General features: G+C 41.4%; 2 protein-coding genes and 1 long non-coding RNA gene across 11 annotated transcripts in view; 2 read left to right on the top strand and 1 right to left on the bottom strand.

The window, feature by feature from the left end:
* The window catches only part of arhgap32b (Rho GTPase activating protein 32b), a 117,689-nt gene extending 107,646 nt beyond the window's left edge, over positions 1-10,043 (top strand). For 8 of the 9 annotated variants that reach the window (XM_061752286.1, XM_061752283.1, XM_061752284.1 and 5 more), the window contains 7 exons: positions 177-322; positions 417-618; positions 891-1,036; positions 1,145-1,219; positions 1,818-2,672; positions 2,796-3,478; positions 6,572-10,043. In XM_061752286.1, coding sequence (XP_061608270.1) covers positions 177-322; positions 417-618; positions 891-1,036; positions 1,145-1,219; positions 1,818-2,672; positions 2,796-3,478; positions 6,572-8,719 — 4,255 coding nt within the window. In that variant the 3' untranslated portion in view covers positions 8,720-10,043. The remainder of the gene's footprint in view (positions 1-176; positions 323-416; positions 619-890; positions 1,037-1,144; positions 1,220-1,817; positions 2,673-2,795; positions 3,479-6,571) is intronic. The other variant, XM_061752287.1, reaches the window with a different exon arrangement.
* LOC133467433 (uncharacterized) lies at positions 4,423-12,953 on the bottom strand. The gene is made up of 2 exons (XR_009785225.1): positions 12,813-12,953; positions 4,423-4,632 (listed from the first exon to the last, which is right to left on the bottom strand). It is a non-coding gene; the product is annotated as an uncharacterized LOC133467433 (long non-coding RNA).
* h3f3c (H3 histone, family 3C) lies at positions 12,882-18,891 on the top strand. The gene is made up of 4 exons (XM_061752294.1): positions 12,882-13,038; positions 14,307-14,450; positions 16,537-16,690; positions 16,778-18,891. The coding sequence occupies exons 2-4, from the start codon at positions 14,323-14,325 to the stop codon at positions 16,904-16,906; spliced, it is 411 nt and encodes a 136-aa protein (XP_061608278.1). The 5' UTR covers positions 12,882-13,038; positions 14,307-14,322; the 3' UTR covers positions 16,907-18,891.
* The last annotated feature ends 490 nt before the right edge of the window (positions 18,892-19,381 follow it).

Here is a 19,381-nt window from a genome sequence, read left to right as displayed (position 1 = left end):
GCATTGCATGACGGTGATTATTGTTATACTGTAAATTGGCCTATGCGATTGAATGGATTTAAGGAGCCGTTTGTGGGAAATCTAAGAATATGTGCAAATTAAATGATTTTAATTGAACAGCATACATAGAATTAGACACTTTAACTGTAGCCAACTGTCTTTGTCTGCTTTCTTAGATCAAAACAGATTGAATCTGCATGCTTCAGTGGCACAGCAGCCTTCATGGAAGTCAGAATCCAGTCGGTTGTCGTTGAGTTCATTCTCAACCACGTGGATGTTCTCTTCAGCACCAAACTTAGCTCACTAATTCGCGAGGGAGCAGGTATAACCAATCAGAATGCCTCCACGCGTCATCGTTCCATGACTCACTGTTGGCTCTCCTTACACTGTAATGGATGTACACATCACATCCACAGGTCATAACACATTGTCACGGCCAAAGTCCCTGCTGATTTCATCACCCTCTACCAAACTTCTAAGTTTGGAGGAGGCTCAGGCGAGAACTCAGGCTCAGATCAACTCTCCAGTCACTGAAGATAGCAAGTACATTGAGGTTGGTGAAGGTCCTGCTGCCCTGCAGGGCAAGTTCCACACTGTCATCGAGTTTCCCACAGAAAGGTTTGTCGTTTGGTTCTTTTTCATTAATTTACTATTTGCATTAAATGTGTTTTTTGAAGGGCAACACACAAAATTGAAAGCCACAGAAGAGTGGTGGTGCAAAGTAATTAAAAGTAATAGGTTCTCAGTATATTGCATGCTGGATTCAGACGCCCCCCACAGGCAGATCTTAGAAATTCTACTTTCTGTATATTACCCTGCACGGTTTTCGACAGATCTTCCTAACATTCTGTATCATACCCACTTTTACATTTTTTATTTTTTAATCACAGGAAGAGGCCTCCAGTTAAATCAAAGAAGTCTCCTGTGGGTAGTTGGCGCTCTTTCTTCAACCTGGGCAAGTCTTCCTCAATGTCCAAGCGCAAGCTGCAACGCAACCCGAGTGAGCCCAATGAACTTAAGGCCATGGCTCTTGCTGGTGTGTCTTTCCTTCCTCAGCTGGAATATTTTTGTCATTGTGGAAAGGGGTAGCATTTCAGCAAAACGGGCTGAGTACAAATACCTTTTTATTAACTAATTGTTTCAGGAGGTCGGGGAGATACAGCTACATTAAGATCTGCTAAAAGTGAAGAGTCACTGAGTTCTCTTCATAATGTTGAAGGTAAATCATTTTTCAGATTACAACATACCTTATTATCCTGTAAACATCGGCTCTACCAAGGAGATTTTCCATTATGTTAGTTTATGCATTTATGTGTGTGTATACGCGTGCGTGCATGAGCAGATTTCTGGGTAATGTGTTGGTTGGAATCCAAACATTGAAGGTGTAACAAATGTGTAACTTGTAAAATGTTGCACTGTAAATGAGTGAAATATTATTTTTTTTTTAATTCTAAATGAATATTATGTATTATGTTTTTGATTTTAAAACTATTTGCATTACATTATACATTTACGGTAGATATATGCAGTCAGAAGCTGTAGTATACATGTAGAACCAAAATAATGTATCCAGATGTAATTTTAACAATCAAAAAAATATTAATAAAATAAATAAAATTGACTGATATGGTATCAGATTAGATTGGAATTTGTTGAGTTGAGATTTTATTACATTGGTTATTGGAACCTGAAGGAAATGCTTTCAGCTATTAATAGGTGAGATTGTAGCTCTTTTAGCGCATTTTGATTTTGTAGATCGCAGATGCCTTGGCGCAGGTCTGCACTTGTTGTAATTCTTGTCTTCTTTATTTCACCAGGAGAGTCCAAGGTGTACCGTCCACGGAGGCCACGATCAAGCAGTGATGCCCTTTCGGCCTCATTTAATGGTGAGTTGTTGGAGGGTCGACAGCAGCGCAACTGCTACGACAAGCTGGGTGCCACAGAGGACAGCGACGGAGATGACGGGCCCATCTGTGTACCCGCTCTCATCTCGCCTCCACGCTCAGCCGGTGAAGACGTGGACCTCAGCCCACCAGACATCGGCATGGCCTCCTTGGACTTTGACCCGATGTCTTTCCAGTGCAGCCTCCCTGATGCAGCCTACGCTTTTCCCCTGGTTGATTCGCATGCTGGAGCGGAAGGCTTGACATTAAAGAGGAGCCCCGGCAGCCTCTGGGGAAAGAGCAATGGCTCTGACCTCATCTCTTCCTCCTTACTTGACAACTTGACATCATCCTTGTTGTCCTCGGACTTTAACCTGGCTGCAGGAGAGAAAGTGGAAAGCCAGAAACTTACCACTTCCTATTCTTACACTGATAAACCTACACAAGCTGTGTCACCCATTAGAAGTGTAAAAACTGCTACTTCTGCCTCTTCAGAGCTATTTTCTATAGAGATGCATGATAGGACTATCAGTGAAGAGGTGGGTCCTCCTGAACCTTTATCTCCCCCCAGTGCACCAAAGGACTCTCCTCTTTCTGTAAAAGCTGAGCCATCGCTAAGTGAAGCTTTCCAAATGGAGCTGCACTCAAAGCTGGCGACCCTCGACAGCGTGGATTGTGAGGAGCTAAAGCGAGAGGACAGTGTTCAACAGCTGTCACACGGAAGCCAGGAGCCTCAAAGTAAGAAGATTGGAGCTTACGACATATTTTTCATGCTTCTGTGTCGAGAAGGTTTGCTCTTGTTAAATACTATTGCAGCACCATACTTAACTGTTGTCCAGTTTTACCAATCGTTTTCCTTGCCTGTCTGCAGTCTATTCTACTGCTAATTGTTTTCTCAACCGTCCCTGCTAGGAGGAAGAGTTCCGGATTCAAAGGATCTCACCAAACATTCCCTCAGCGCTTCTGCAACCACTTCCACTGCTCCTCCCCCTCCTCCTAAAGATGCTGCCCGCATGTTGGCCCTGGTTCTTGCTGAGTCAGCACAGCAAGTCTCCACGCAGTCCCAGCCTTGGTCCTGCGAGCCCCTGACACCATTGTCCCCTGTGCAGCCACATTTTTCTGACGGCCGGGCCTCATCGGGTGCACATTTCCAGACTTCCGATGAAGAGGGAGCTGTACGAGGAACCTCTGCGTCACAAAATAGCACTGTCTCTGTCGTTACCTCCATCCCGTGTTTTCCCTCTTCTTCAAGCCCGTTGAAAGAACAGCAGGTGCTTGAGTTAACCAACATGAAAACCAGGCCGCCAGACAGTGCCAAGGCCACAACAACTCTGTCAGGAAAACCACCAGAAAATGACTCTATACCTTCAGATACGCTTCATAAAGAGGTCACCCCGCAGCCTAAAAGTACACCCAACCTGAATTCTCTAACCAGGAGTCCTGAAAGTCAGTCCTTTGTTGTACATGACTCAGTCAGTACCAGCATTACCAGTACCAAACCAGTGGCCACTAGTGCACTGGCCTTTGAGAGCAGTGGAGCCCTTTCCGGTGTCAGTGGCAAAGACACCAGAAGCTCTCGACAACGTCCTGCTGAGGTGAGGGTCTTCTCTTCATCACTATATATCCTTCTGTGTCTTGCCGTCTGTCTACCGAGCTCATGTGTGTGAAACTCCCTGCATGTGGGCTACATCCAGCCTACGGAACCAATTGCTAATTAGTGTGAACGTGAGTGATGGCGTTTTCAATACTGAAGCTTCAACATGTGCTTCAACTCCAATTCCATAGAACCACTACTTTGGAGCATGCTTCGAATCACATTTGACGTAAGAAGCAGCAACTGCTTCATTGCCTGAATGGGATCACCTGACTGGTTCGTGGTCCTATCAAGTGATATAATAAGGTGACTAGTTGGAGCGTAGAGGTAGTTTTGTAGGAGTAAAAGTTGTTCATTTTGTCTTAAGACTGATATATCCATAATACCCGGCTAGCTCAGTCAGTAAAACATCAGTCCTGTGTTGTTGAGTCTTAGGTTCCATCCTCACAACAAGTCTTGACTTTTTTTGTTACTCATATTGATATCTACCAGGGTCAAAATGAGCTGATTCACAATGCAATTTGCGAGTCAAAATTAGCATTTTGCCCCTCGTAAAAATTTAAAACATTGAAAAGCAAAACAGCTCACCTATGCACGCGAAGTCGGAGTTAGAAGCAGAGCTATTTGGTTGACGGAGCGGGAGGATGGTAAACAAATCAAGGCCCTTATTTTTATCATTGGTTGTACATGATTACAATCTTAAACTGACATAATTTACTCTCTTCTCGAAAATAATGCAACGTATTAAATAAATTCTAATAGGACTTTTTTTCAATGTAGTAGCAGTAACACAGTCTATGGGCCTGAGCAAAACATTCTAAATGCTGTGTCGGAGCTTGTATCAAAACACCACTGAGTATGGTGGAAACCATCTGCATATTTTATTGTCATGACGATACAATCATTATTTGGTATGAATGAACAAAACACTTGAATGACCATACAGACTTTTCAGAACTTTTATTGCTGTCATGGGAAACGGTGCCAATGCTTCACTCGTGCTCTTTAGAAGTTGCTATGGCTTCAGTTGTCCACCAGATGTCACAGTCACTGAAGCTTTGAATCTTTTTCAGCACAATTGTTAGGAAAGCCTCAGTTCTTCATGAGGCTTCACTTGCCCACCACTAGAACACCAGCATCATTTGTTCCTTGTGACTGGGAAGAAGAAAGCAAAAACAGAAAGGGGCTCAAGTCAAAAAAAATAATAATAATGTGCCTCATTTGACTGTTCCCCATCCAACGTAACGGCCATAGTTACAGAAGCACCCCCGAACTATGAATTTGTTTTTTTTCCTGAGAAATGCTCTCATCAATAACAATGCACACATTCAACAATCTTTATGTGTAAATAGAACATGATATTGAGTCGTAGTGTGTGATTGATTCATGGATGTTTTAAATCCACCGCAGCCTTGCTTTTCGTTAGGAGAGGTCACTGCAACTGAAGTATCAAGAAATGAAGCCATTGGTCCAAGTGCTTCACAAAAGCTTAATTTGCTCATCACCAGTGAAGGTTACCTGCACAGGGAATGTATGGTGTGTTTGGCACACAGAGAGGAGAAAGTAGGGTGCATTATTTTGATTCTGGAAGGATGAATGAGATGCGTCATGTCTGGAGTTGCACTGATTTCAGCCTCCCAAGAAATTCTGCTCCACAAGTTCCCAGATCAATTTTGGAATGTTTTCACGTTATCACTCTTTAAAATGATATTTAACCATTTATTGCTTTGATAGAAATGCATGTCGGCTCAACATCCTCTGTCGGTGTCTTTGCTGGGTTGCTCACTCTGATTCCATGTTTGCAATTGTAATTGTCAGTGACCACTCTGTTCTTTCACACCCCCTTAAAATGTTCACTCTTTTTTTTATATTACAGCCATTTGCTAAAATCATTGCAGTTCATTTTTTTCCCACATTAATGTACACACAGCACCCCATATTGACAGGAAAAAAACTGAATTGTTGGAATTTTTTTGCAGATTTATTACAAAGGAAAAACTGAAATATCACACAGCCATAAGTATTCAGACCCTTTGCTCAGTATTTAGTAGAAGTACCCTTTTGAGCTAATACAGACATGAGTCTTTCTGGGAATGAAGCAACAAGTTTTTCACACCTGGATTTGGGGATCCTCTCCAGTTCTGTCAGGCTGGATGGTAAACGTTGATGGGCAGCCATTTTCAGGTCTTTCCAGAGATGCTCAATTGGGTTTAAGTCAGGGCTCTGGCTGGGCCATTCAAAAACAGTCACAGAGTTGTTCTGAAGCCTTCGGTATTTTAGCTGTGTGCTTAGGGTCATTGTCTTTTTTTTTTTTAAGGTGAACCTTTGGCCCAGCCTGAGGTTCTGAGCATTCTGGAGAACATTTTCGACCAGGATATCCCTGTACTTGGCCGCATTCATCTTTTCCTCAATTGCAACCAGTCTCCCTGTTCCTGGAGCTGAAAAACACACCCACAGCATTATGCTGCCACCACCACCATGCTTCATTGTTGGGACTGTATTGGACAGGTGATGAGCAGTGCCTGGTTTTCTCCACACATGCCACTTAGAATTAAGGCCCACAATTTCTAGCTTGGTCTCATCAGACCAGAGAATCTTATTTTCTGACCATCTTGGAGTCCTTCAGGTTTTTTTAGCAAAGTCCATGCAGGCTTTCATGTGTCTTGCACTGAGGAGAGGCTTCCGCCGGGCCACTCTGCCATAAAACCCCGACTGGTGGAGGGCTGCAGTGACGGTTGACTTTCTAGAACTTTCTCCCATCTCCCGACTCTATATGAGTGTCACAGAAAAGGGTCTGAATACTTACGGCTGTGTGATATTTCAGTTTTTCTTTTTTTAATAAATCTGCAAAAATTTCAACAATTCTGTTTTTCCTGTCAATATGAGGTGCTGTGTGTACATTGATAAGGAAAAATTAACTTAAATGATTTTAAAAATGGCTGCAATATAACTAAGAGTGATACATTTAAGGGGGTCTGAAAACTTTCCGTACCCACTGTACATTTACAAATGTATTTATTTTTGTTTTTATGTATTTTTTTAAAAATTATTCGACACTTGTACTCAAACTTTAACATTCATGTCACTTTCTCAGGTGAGGCCAAAGGAAGACGCAAAGCCCATAAGTGTTCCAAAATCATCATCATCAGAGCAGCAGCCTCCAGCAGCTCCAAAGGCAAAAAAGCCAGTGTTGTCACAATCCCAACATCAAACACAAACTCAGCGGCAGTGCCAAGTTCAGATGCAGCACCAGTCCCACACACAAATTCAACCCCAAACTCAGCCGCTATCGAAGGCCAGTTCAATAGTGGCACCAACCTCCTCTGAGCATGTTGATAAGCCATGGGAGGCCATAAATCCAGCGCAGCCTAGCACAGAGTTTTCTAAGAATGACCCAAATGGATCCACACCTCCAACCCCTCCAGTCCGTACTATGGAGAGCAAACTGGCCACAGCTGCACTCAGTCAGGGGGAAGCTACTTACCATAGTTTAGGTGAGAATTCTGCAGCTGGCCATCTGGAGGATGCCCATCCTCACCATCCCCTTTCTCCTCGTAAATCTTGCACACATCTCTACCATGCTAAAGGGTCAGCAGTCCTCGTTGAGCCCTCAGGAGTTGGATACTACCACCAGAGGCCAGTTTCAATGGGTCCACAGCCCATGCCACACCACTACAGACCAAACACTGTCCCCTCACACCTCTCGTATGTGTCAAAGTCCGAACCTCAAATACCTTACAGTGCCCGGGTAGACAATAGGTACAGCACTTTAGGCCCTAGGTCCTACCACCACTCTATAAAGGCAAGAGAAAACACCCGCAGTGTTTACGGGGCTTCGGGACATCAAGGTTATAGCCATGACCGAAACCATGGTTATCCCACTATTCGCAGAGTGCACTCGCTCCATGTTCCCCCCACTATCCACACAGTACCCATCCAAAGGACTGAAGTTCCTCCGGACGACATATTTTATCACCATCGACCTGTGTATCAGTGCAAACCCTACCAGCAGCCCCCGCAGCAATCCTCACAAGCAGACTATCATGTCACTCAACTGCAGCCTTACTTTGAGAATGGACGAGTCCAGTACCGCTACAGTCCATACTCTGGTTCTGTCCCTCTGGAGGCTCCTTGTTATGATATTGACCCTTATGGCACCATCCGTGTCCGCCATGTCCATTCAGCCAGTAGAGATTCAGGGACCATTGTTTGCAGACCCGGTGGAAAGGCTACAGGGTACCACTACCTCGCTCGCAATGTTCTCCCACCTGGAAAGGAGCACAGCTTTGTGAGTAGGGACATGCCACCGAGTCATGCCGCCAAGGAAATTCTTTCTTACCTCTCTTGGGACCCCGAGGAGTCAGAATGTCTGCGCATGCAGTCTATTCGTAGAGAGAGTAGGGCCAGACAGAAGATTAAAGGTCCAGTTCTCTCACAATATGACAATGTAGGCTCATTCACACCAGTTGATATAGCTGGGTATGACACCCTGCACTCGCGCAGTAAATCTGATCCAGGTAAAGCTCTGCCGGGTGCAACTGAGAACAAAGATAGTCGCTATCTCCCCAGACACATGGTCTCAGACCCCAATGTCCTCATATGTATTGAGACTGAGAAGAATGTCCAGGGTGGTTCAATGGGAGACAAGTTGGACGGGCTGGCGAAGCAAAGCAGCTCCAAGAAATGCCAATCATCTCATTCCATTCCTGCGAAGCTGAGCAGCCTCTCCCACCAGCATGAGACTTCAAGTGAAAAGCTTGGCGAAAGCAGCAGCCAGGCCAAACACTGGCAGCCAGAGAACCTGAACAAGAGGAGCTTCCAGACACGGCATGAGTGCCCTGATGCTGACCACCACCACGGTAAAGGTAAAACACCAAGCACCTATCACGATCCAGAAGATCAGCTATCCGCTCCAAAGGAACAGCTCGCCCACTGCAAACCTGAACGATCACACAGCTTGCGTGAGCAGCATCTCTACAACCACAGCAAAGCTGAACTGGATGGAGACTACTCGTATAACAAATACGGCACCAAACCAGTGCAGTCCCACTACGACAATTTGGACGATTACCACCCAGTACCTCAGCCCCAGTACATTCAAAAACGCAGTGGCTGTAATTCCTATCCGGCCCCGGGATTTGCGCACAACAACGGAGCATATTCCACAGCATTAGGCCAGGGAGCCTTTCTCCAGACTGACCTGGGTATCCAGAGGGCAGAAACAGAGATATGTACGGAATGAAATCTTCGCACCAGGGGAATTGTGAAATTTCCTTTAGAAGACTATGAGCTATGGTTGATCAGCCTCTGCAGGACAGTGGACTGTTGTACCGCCAATATTTTTGCTCTTCTGTATTTTTAAAGAATTGTCAAGGAAAATGTAAGGCTTTTTAGCGAAAGTCCTGAATGTACCCAAAGTTTTTGTTCAAGAGCTCATTTTTGCTGTGATTGAGTGGGACGCTAGTCATAAATGTAAATGATAAGAAAAGATGTAAGGTACTTTAAATAGGAACCAGAAAATGTCTAATATGATACAGTATACATTGTCATATATATATATATATATATATATATATATATAGTAAAAGGGATGTATTTTTTTAGACGTGGCCATTGGGTTTGGGCATAAACGGGGATAAGGTTTGCATTTTAGAAATGCATGCACTCTCTTACAGAACAGTTCTGTGTACTTCACTGTTCATTACGTTCTTTCTAAATATTGCGGCACAAGTAATGGGGGAAGATTGATGTTTGCATCATCATATCATCCCTCTACCAATATGCACACAGGTAGGCAGTACACTGTCCATGTTTGTCTTTTGAGAATCCAACCGTGTGAGTTTGACAATGATCGATTTAGGAATTACTGTCTGTTCAAATAGTGGATGTCATTATCTTTTATGTTCTTTGTGACTGTGCCATTTTATATTAATTTGCTAAAACACATTTGAGTTACGTCTAATGGAATGTTTTGGTACTTCATTAAAAGGGGGACCAAGAATGTCGGCGTGGTGCTTGCATATACTGGAGTTAAAAGTTAAAATACAGATGCTAATTTTAGCTGCAGATATGAAAGACATTTTTATTTAGATTTTTATTTTCCCATTACATTTTCATATTTGTGAGACCTGATCTGTCATGATTAATAAAAGCTGAAATTATTTTCTTCTAAAACAATGAACATGTTGATCCTGCTTTGTAGAAAAACAACTTTTCTTGTGTTTTACGGGTAATGTAAATCTTGCCCATATTATGCAAATGATTTGTGTAGTTAATAATTGAAATGAGTATTTCAGGCTGAAAACTGATGTGTGGTACACACATTTTGTACTGCATAGTGGAGTTTCAATGATATTAAAAACAAATGTATTGTATTCTATAACTGTTTGACCCAGTGTATCACTTGCAGATGTTGCTCTTCCTGCCTTACCTAAAGCCTCTTCCTTTTCAGTTGAGGCAGAGATAAGGCACCGTGTACTTCAATGTTAAAATCTTATCTCTAACTAATGGGTACTTAAAAGTTAGATATAAAATCAATAAAACTGTTCAGGACTAGTACTTAACAATGTGTCCATGATGCTGCCTGTTTCTTGGTTGAACATATCTTACTTTAGATGACAGTCATTCAGGTCATTGTGACACTATATCATATACTGACAGTGTGCAACAGTAGGTCGGGGAGAGATTTCTTGGTTCCTAGTCTGTTAATGCCTGGAGTAGATTTCTATGTAGTCCAATAGTGATCACAACAGTCTTTTTTGATGGTGTTTTTTGTTTTTTTAACTGATAAAAACAAATTTTTACAGAACAAAACTGGTGGAGCCGAAAACAGCTTAACCTGGAATACTGTCTTCTGCTTGAACGCTCTACTTCAACAGTATCCAAGTGCTGACACAAGGCAAAATGAGGAGGTCCTCAAAAAAAAAAAAAGCATAAAGACTTCAAAATTGCACACTTAAAAAGTTATGCGAAAGTAGAGCCAATGTACATCTTTTAGGACAAACTTGGGCTGCTGTAAACACGCTCTAAATTTATACCAACCTCAATTCCAATAAAGTTGGGACATTTTGTAAAAGAAAAGCAGCAATCTGATTTGAAAATCCTTTTCAAGCTGTATTGAATTGAATACACTACAAAGATATGAATGTGCGTCGTGGAAAAAAACTGAAATGCTCCCAGTCAGTCAAGCGGAGCGCTCATCAAAGTCACACAACAACATTTACAGATTTTGGAACTCTGTGCACACACAAAGCACCCGGTCCATTTAGAGAAAATTTAAGACTTTTAAGTGCGCCTTATGCTCGTGAAAATACGGTACATAAATTTTGCATTTTATTTGGTTGGCCTTCTGTATTTAACATATTTAATTTGGAGGTTTTGGTTACCTTATAATTGTTTTTAAAAAAACATCTGTAACTTAATAATGTGTATTATGACGTCCGTAGCTTCGCTGCACGGTAGTACCACGTGACCGCTTCAGGGAGTGGTTCAGAATATGGCGCGATGTGTGACACTGACACAGCAATTTAGACGCCGTCAAGCAGCTCTGTGAAAATGTGGGTTGATGCCATTCTCCGAAGTTGCCGAAAACATTACAAAAGCTGCCGCACTGCTACAGCTCAATAAATGATAATAGTGTCAAAAGCTTACTTTAGTTAAGTAGCTCAATTCAAGAAGTGAAACTCATATTCTAGAGATGCACCACACACACTGAAATATTTCATGATTTTTTTTTTTTATTATAGCTTACAGCAAATGACAACTGCAAATTCACCATCTCTAGAAACATAATGTAACAAACTATTATGAAACAATGGCATTTATTTTTAATGTGGAATTTGCCCTCTGAAAAGTATTTGACTCTATGTGTGAGTACTGAAATCAATTGAGTTTTCTACCATATTCAATTTTTTTTTTTTCTTTTTAGATGTGCCTGTATATGATTACTATTATTTTGGAAACAGTTACGCATACAGAATACGTTCAAACAACATTTCGTCATTTAAAAAACTATAGATTTTTGGGTCATTCGTAGTTATTTCCAGGTGCCACAACAACCACCATATTGCAAAGCATCACACATTATGGGGCCTAAGATACAGTTGCCTGTGATTATACACTTGGCCAGCAGGTGGTTTCGTGTGCACATGAAGCATCAAGAAATGGACCATTACTCGAACCAATGGCCGAAGTGTTACGATGCTTAATTTCAATAGAAAGCTATTATATGCATAGAAATAAAAGCTAAAAAGTGGGAGTTTCCTCGCTACTTTTCCATATAATCTATTTTCTCAACGACTGTCCATCGATGAACAACGGCATGTATCCCAGCCTCGTAAAATTCACTAGGCTGCGCTTTTAACCTGTTTTTTTTGTTTGTTTGTTTTTAAATACAGCTTTCTTAACTTCTTCATAATCAGAGAAGTGCTGACCCCAAACTCCTATTTTAAAAGTCCAAAAAGGTGACAATCTGATTGTCACATCCACTTTTTGACTGTGCTGTAGCCGATTGCAGCTTCCCCATAAACATTTTGAGTGGTGGTTCCCCTTCCAAAGCAAGAAATTAAAACCGCTCCCTGCTTCTGACAGACTTCCAAAATGGTTGACTGGAAGAGGACAATTAAAAAAAATTAAAACTTCAAACATGTATTTAAACTACAAACTGAAACATTTCTGAAGAAGAAAAACAAATTAAATTGGGTTCATTACTTTTTGACAGCCCCTTTAGTATAGATTTTTCAAAAACAGTGGGAGGAACACACTGCTATTTGTTATTTTAAATATTTAGGAATCACTTTTACAACAGCTACATTTTGTCTCAAGGCAACTATAATTTACAAGTGCATGTTTATGTATTTTGTACATGGATTTTTTTTTTTTTTAAATGTAACGTGAATGGCTCCAAATCTGGGCTAACACATATTTGTGTTGTATTCAATTGAATATAGAGCGAAGATTGTCAAATAAACGCAATGCATAATTTTAAAAATATACTTACTTGTGGAAACTCTTAAGGAAATAGGCCATTCACCTGCTTTGTATTTTGTGTCTATCGACAAGCCCACCTAACTTTCAGCTAAACTACATTAAAAACACCATTCCTCTTACAATTCATTTATACTCCGAGATAAAACTAGCAAAAAAAAAAAAAAAAAAGTCCCCAAGCATCAACAATAATGTTCTCTCCTGCCACTCCGCGTTTCTTCCAAAACAAATAAATGCTGACATTTTCTGTCATGTTGACATTTAGTACTCAAGTCTTTCATATAAGCAGACGGAATGGAGCACGAGCAAAGAACATAGCTCCGTATACATTATATTATAGTTTTACGTACAATATTCAGCAAGAATAATGGTGTCGTCCGTGTGTGCCTCTGTGAGGTAAATGAAGTCAAACTCCAATGTTTCTTTGCACTCGCCGGCAGTTGCAATGTGGGAGACATGATTGACGCGGCCGCCATTTTGCTGGCCGCGCTTCCATTGTGTGCGAGATCGTAAATATCTGACACTGCAACAACACGCTCGACACCCTGCGATAAAACGCCGCTTAATTTACCCTGGGTGAGTCGTATCCGATGTTACTTTGTTTACAGCGAGGCGTGCTCAATGCTATGTGCGAAATGTGTTAGCAACACGGTTGAGTGTGTGTGGAAATGTCGACTAATTTCGACGTTTAAGCTGAAGAGGGGGAAAAGAAATGTCGACCCTCACCACCTCTCGTTAGAAGTGAGGAAAGTGCTCGGTGCTTCTAAACACCGACGCATGTGCTCGTTTCTGGACTATTTCTATCCTGCTGCTTTCCTTCAGCTGTCGCGCCACGTAATTTGACACACACATATACGTTTTCGACATTTTAATGCTAGTCTTTGTTACTGTGAATCGCTGTGGTAGTCGTGCGTCCGGCTCAGTGTGAATAGTCTTTAACGTTTCATATGCGGCCATAAATCCTGCGGTTAGAGGCCAGCGATAATTCAGTGTCCCCGCCCTCAACGACAGCAACATGAAAGCTCATTGGTTCCTATGCACGTTAAAACCAACGCTGATTGGTGGGCGTCATACGTCACAGTATTTTGTCCCTTTTGGAGGAATAAACACTTTGTGGATTGGTTGGCCGTGAACAAACACAACATATCATCGAACGTCCAAATATCACAGTTTATGAAAAGTGACGAAGAAACATAATGAAAACAATAATAATGGGTAACGTCACAGACAACAAAGACTTTTGTAATCATACGTTCCTTCCATGCGCGTTAACGTTCTTTGGGTTTTTTTCTCATCTTTAACGTTCTTTGTTTTTTTTTTTTCTCATCTCGTTGCCACATTAGGTATGCTTAAGGCATCTCCGACTCAGAATTTATAAAAGTGCATTTGAATGTTTAAAAACACAAGTTGGTGTAACGTTCAACGGTATTGTTTTTTTTTTGTTTGTTTGTTTGTTTTTTGCGTTGTGATGTCATACAAACTAATGCTATAATTAATATTAAGCAACTTTGTTGTTTGGACTAGCTAGTGTAGTTTAAAGTTGAGGATTTATAACTTATTCACTGTTTGCAGAGTCAATAATTCAATTTCTGTGAGTTGTTGTTTTATTCCAGTTATTGGAGTGAGATGAACTTTGGCCACGCTGTGATCATACACCATCACAGTGCAAATGTGGAGCTCTGCATGAATAATTGATTGTAAATGATTTCAACGAAATAGCATTGAGATTTAATACAGTCCGAACAGTTACAGTTGTCAATGCGTTACAGTTGTCAATGCGTATATGTGTTCCCCAGTATCTGTGAATCTTAACAAAGTTAATCAATGTTTGATACTTCTTTTAGGTGATACTCGGTGGTCATGGCTCGTACCAAGCAAACTGCCCGTAAATCCACAGGAGGAAAGGCTCCTCGTAAACAGCTGGCCACCAAGGCCGCTCGCAAGAGCGCCCCCTCAACTGGTGGCGTCAAAAAGCCCCATCGTTACAGGTAACGTTTGCATGTAATGTGGACAACTCTTTGTAATACAGCAACCTCCCCTCAGTTCAACACAGTTGCTTTTAGGGCTTCCACAATAAGTCACCGGTAATGAATTTATCCGTCTTAAATGGTCATATTTGTAAGCTTTGTTTTTTCCTCAAAAGCGCTCGAATCCTCCCGATGCTGGCCACGCTGCCCCGTGTGTGCATGTGGCATGACGCACATGCGCAGTAGTGGTCTTTTGGGTCAGCCGTGCCATACCTGGAAAAACTAGCGTGACTTGTGTAGCAACAGCGCTCGGAAGTTGAAGCATTTAAGCCCAAATACTGAAGATGAATGCAATTCAAAACATGACAGACCGAACGCACTCTTCATGGCAGCACAAAAGTGATACACGAGCATCTAAAAAGAAAGTATGTTGTGGCTGATTTCCATTTCTAACGAAAAGGGACCGTCATTATGGTAAGCTGTTAGCTGCTATTTGGCCTGTTAGCTGCTAATATTAGCGTCAACGGCTGCGAGCTAATTGCTTAGCGTTGTAAACGTTAACGTTAGTTTAAGGCTAAAGATGACAGTTTCTTTAGCCTTAGCACACAGGTTATGTATTTGATATATATCCGATGAGTCGACTAATCGCAAAACTAAGTTGACTAATCGCAAAACTAATCGGTCACTAATCGACGAGCAAAATAATCATTGGTGGGAGCCCTAGTTGCTTGGCACAAAATTGCTACCAGATTCTGCTAAAGCAATATTTTTATAACAGACATGGCTTTGGCCTGAGCACAAAAACAGTGACTAGGTGAGTATTTCAGCGAATAACAGAGGATAGCATCCTAAATGAAAATCAGCGAATTTGTGAATCCAAACTGTGCATATGGTTCACTCTTCACCACTGTATTGGTTTGCCTTTTAAGTGCCTGTTCATGGTCGAGCCCTCGGTTGCAATGATAAAACGTGGCCCTCGTGATCATCGTGGTTGCCCATTCATCTAGTTAAGTAACAGTTCAACAATCTTAATTCAACTCAATTTTAACAAAGTGTTGTACATAAAACATGAGACAATAATGCTGGGGAACAATTTGAAAAAGATAAATTCTGTTGAGTTAGATTTTGTATGCTGATTAAAACTAAAATTGGTATGCTGATTCCAAAATTGCAGTCAGTTTTTTTTTCTAGCATGTCAAGTTGACCCCTCAGATACCCTCCAGATAAGCAAAATTCCACTGATTAGCTGCGGTAAGACTTTCCAGTTGATTACGATTGGACTCATCTACAGCTACGTGGCAACTTGTTTGTCCAGTCACGATTGAGCCAGTGTGGTGAGAGGTGTGTGCAGCTCCCAATAGGTCAGTACTATCAATATCTGCATAGAGAAAGTGAGCATAGTAGGAATTAAGAAGACTTGTGCTGGCTTTTCTCTTAACCTTGTAACCATGGGCATACCGTTGTAGGTTCTATTTCGTTTTATGCTGTATTTTTTTAGTTTTCAAAGCTTGTAACTATTTCATCTTAGCGTTTTATTTTCATAGATATAAAAATATATCGAGTAAAACATACAGAAGGCTTTGTTCAATTCTCCTGTCCCATTTAGTTGTCTCTTTCGCTTGACTTTACTACATTTTAGTGACAGCTCTCCCTCTTTATATCTCCTTCTGAATACGGTCAGCTCCACGTGAAAGGGCGAAGCTCCTCGTGGTGGCGGTTCCTCGCAGTCGTGGTGGCATCGTAGACAAGCGGAGAAAGTCTTATAAAGTCCGATATTATCCATTCAATAAAAACGGGACTGTTGTAAACAGGCTGCAAGGTGAGGGTGTGCCGATAGTCTTTGCCAAAGAATCTCACGGCAGAAAACAGTCCATAACGCGTTTACACGAACGCACACTGAACCTTAAATGACAGTGTGAAAAAGAACAAATTGAGAAAATTAGCAGAGCTGTGTAACAGTCTGCCGACTCTTAAGGCGCCATCTTTGAACTCCTTAACTGATGTACATGTCTCAAAGCATAAGTTAACCTTCCTAATAAGACGTAATAAATTCCCCTGTAAGACATTAAAAGCGGGTATGTACTGTGAGCTTGTCATTTATCTCCAGGCCTGGTACCGTGGCTCTGAGAGAGATTCGTCGGTACCAGAAGTCCACGGAGCTGCTGATCCGCAAGCTGCCCTTTCAGCGCCTGGTCAGGGAGATTGCTCAGGACTTCAAGACTGACTTGCGTTTTCAGAGCGCCGCTATTGGTGCTCTGCAGGTAGGTGTGTGCGTGTGTGTTCATCATGTGACATCGAGTTCGGAAATGTGTCACATGAGTATCTTTTGTTTTTGTTTGTGGCTGCAGGAGGCCAGTGAGGCATACCTGGTGGGCCTATTTGAGGACACCAACCTGTGCGCCATCCACGCCAAGCGGGTCACCATCATGCCCAAGGACATCCAGCTGGCCCGCCGAATCCGCGGAGAGCGTGCTTAGAAAGGATTTTTCACCTTTGTCCCTTTTATTTCTTTCTTTGCCTTGCCTCACCCCCTCCCATCTCCCCAGCTTCTCTGTAGACTTTTAAGAGGTAGAATTACGTTGATGTTTGGTCTCTGCGGTTTCTTTGTCTTCACCAAATGTTTCATGCAAACTTTTTTGTGCACGTACAAGGTGTTGCAGATCAGGCAAACATAGGCACGCACGTTCAACCATGCTGGGTTTGAGAGGGGCGTATCCAGACACCAGTCACACCTTTGGGTCCATGTTGGACTCCTGGGCTGCGGATGGGGTGAGAAGAAGGGCTAGTCTGCTTAAGGGGAGCTGCAACTTCCACAGCAGGGTGCTATTAAAACTAGTCTGACACTTCTGCGCCGTCTTACTTGACACACATCTAGTCAGTCGTAACCTCTCCTCTCATTGCGCACCAGCAGCTCGACGACTCGCTCCACCTTTTCAAAGCACATCTCTGCCTCGAAAGTGTGTGCGGGCAGTCAGTTTGCGTGCATGTGTGAACTCTGATCTTCTCGACCAGCTGTAATCGACAAGCAAAAAAATCTTCATGGGATTATTGTGGAAATGGTGTCTATTTTTGTTTTACTTGTCAAAATCACAAATCAACCCATCCTTTTCCACTTCTGGAATTGAAGCATGAAAAAAAATGTTGAAGGCTTTTTTTTTTTTTTAAATAGTAACATGAATTGAAAATCAAAGGGCTTCTGTCCAACATTGAGCTATATTTTTAATTGCAGGCACAAAGGGGCGACATTTTACCAGCAGTCGTTGCCTGTTGGGGAACAAACCTTGTTTTCTTTGGTGTCATGTGGTTTTATTCCGCAACATAATTTAACAGGACATACAGCTGAGGTGGTCATTTCTCACGTCTCTAATTCTCTGTCCCTTTCTCCAAATTTGTAAGACACACTATAACCTCATTGCTTTATTTTATATTTTTTGGTAAAGGCTCAAGATTTTCAAATGTATGAATAAGCTGATCTTTGTATTTTCCAAATTACGGTAGCATTAAATAGATGTTAAAAAGAAACCAATGTAAGTTGCTGTTTGTTTTGCTCAATTAAGATCCAGAAACTTGTGTGTGCCATATGTTTATATACGATATATTTGCAGATACCACATAAGGAATGACTTAAGTGGTTGTACGGTAAAAAACAAAACAAAAAAAACCAAATATGAAACCATTTGGAAAAAACAGGAAGTACGACCGTGACTGAGCGTGCACCACGGTAACCTTAGTCGTATACCGGGACCTTTGTAAACCGAGGACCACCTGTAATAGAATTGTGATAGAAACTGATTTAAGTATACAGTACTGCATAAACCCCTTGCAGCTACCAGTACCCTTGCAATGATGCCATACCCCCTAGCGGATGTCATCTGACTCGCTTTGAGGCAATGCAAAAATCGTAAATAATTTACGCATATAATTGCCATGGGGGGGAAGCGTGAATAAGCGAGGGATCAGGAAAAAGACGACATAAGCGGGTGGTTCCTAAAAGAATCCGCGAATAATGAACTGCAAATTTGCACTACTCATATGTGGGTGTTTATTCGATTACAGGCCTTTTTGTGTCCTTGATGTAAAAGTGTAAGAAAAAAATTGATTTTTTTCAATAACCAGCAGTGGGCGTGCCTAATTATAAGTGTTGGCTAAAATTCCATGTTAATATTAGTATATTCTGACATTTTTTGAGCGGTTTTATGGTGGTATTTTACAGTTTTCACCCTGTCCCTAGCCCAGGGTTTGGTTATATGAAGCTCTATCTTACTACTAAAAAAATGCTAAAATGGTGTAACTTTTACCATAAATTCCTTAAAATATAATAGAATTAATGATTTGTCATCATATATACAAACATTTCAAATTCTGTCTTTTATTCTTACTAAAATATGCCTGTCCCTTAAAGTTGCTGTCATTACCGCCACATTGACCATTTTCAGATCAATAAAGTTGATTCAAAATCTGATTCTTTAATTCCCTATGTCATTTTGTCTTGTCACTCAAGCACATGCTAGGGCAGAGAGAAGTCAGACATTTTGATAACTGGAAGAGTAAGTTTTTCCCCCCTCATTTGTACCCTTAAGTCACATAATATTTTTATTGCATGTCATTACCAAACGACTTGTAGTGTTAATATGTTTGAAGATTTTCCTGTAAAAACTTGATAATCATATAAAAATGTTGTACAGGACTAGCTAGCTAAAATAAAAAACATTAAGCGAACTCTACCAGTTAGCTAAAAAACTTTGAAACTTTCATTACCATCACGTGTCATCACATAGTGCAGTGTGGTGTTGATGACAGAAACGAAAATCAAAAGTGCCCGAAATCAAATAAACACCCATATAGTGTGTATATAAACAATTTCCTCTTGAAGACGTCAAAATAATTGGTAAATTTTTTTTTTTTTGCGATAAGTGCTGCTTTTTGAAAAGCCAATTCAATGAATGCCACAC

Source organism: Phyllopteryx taeniolatus, chromosome 17 (genome assembly GCF_024500385.1).
Source record: "Phyllopteryx taeniolatus isolate TA_2022b chromosome 17, UOR_Ptae_1.2, whole genome shotgun sequence".
NCBI classification, from domain to species: domain Eukaryota; kingdom Metazoa; phylum Chordata; class Actinopteri; order Syngnathiformes; family Syngnathidae; genus Phyllopteryx; species Phyllopteryx taeniolatus.
This window is presented reverse-complemented; position numbering and strand designations above follow the sequence as displayed.

Bases quoted from the DNA above. Each gene is read 5' to 3' on its own strand.
- h3f3c (XM_061752294.1), top strand. From the start codon at position 14,323: ATGGCTCGTACCAAGCAAACTGCCCGTAAATCCACAGGAGGAAAGGCT. The intron at 14,451-16,536 runs GTAACGTTTGCA...ATTTATCTCCAG, and splicing joins AAAAAGCCCCATCGTTACAG to GCCTGGTACCGTGGCTCTGA. The intron at 16,691-16,777 runs GTAGGTGTGTGC...TTGTGGCTGCAG, and splicing joins CCGCTATTGGTGCTCTGCAG to GAGGCCAGTGAGGCATACCT.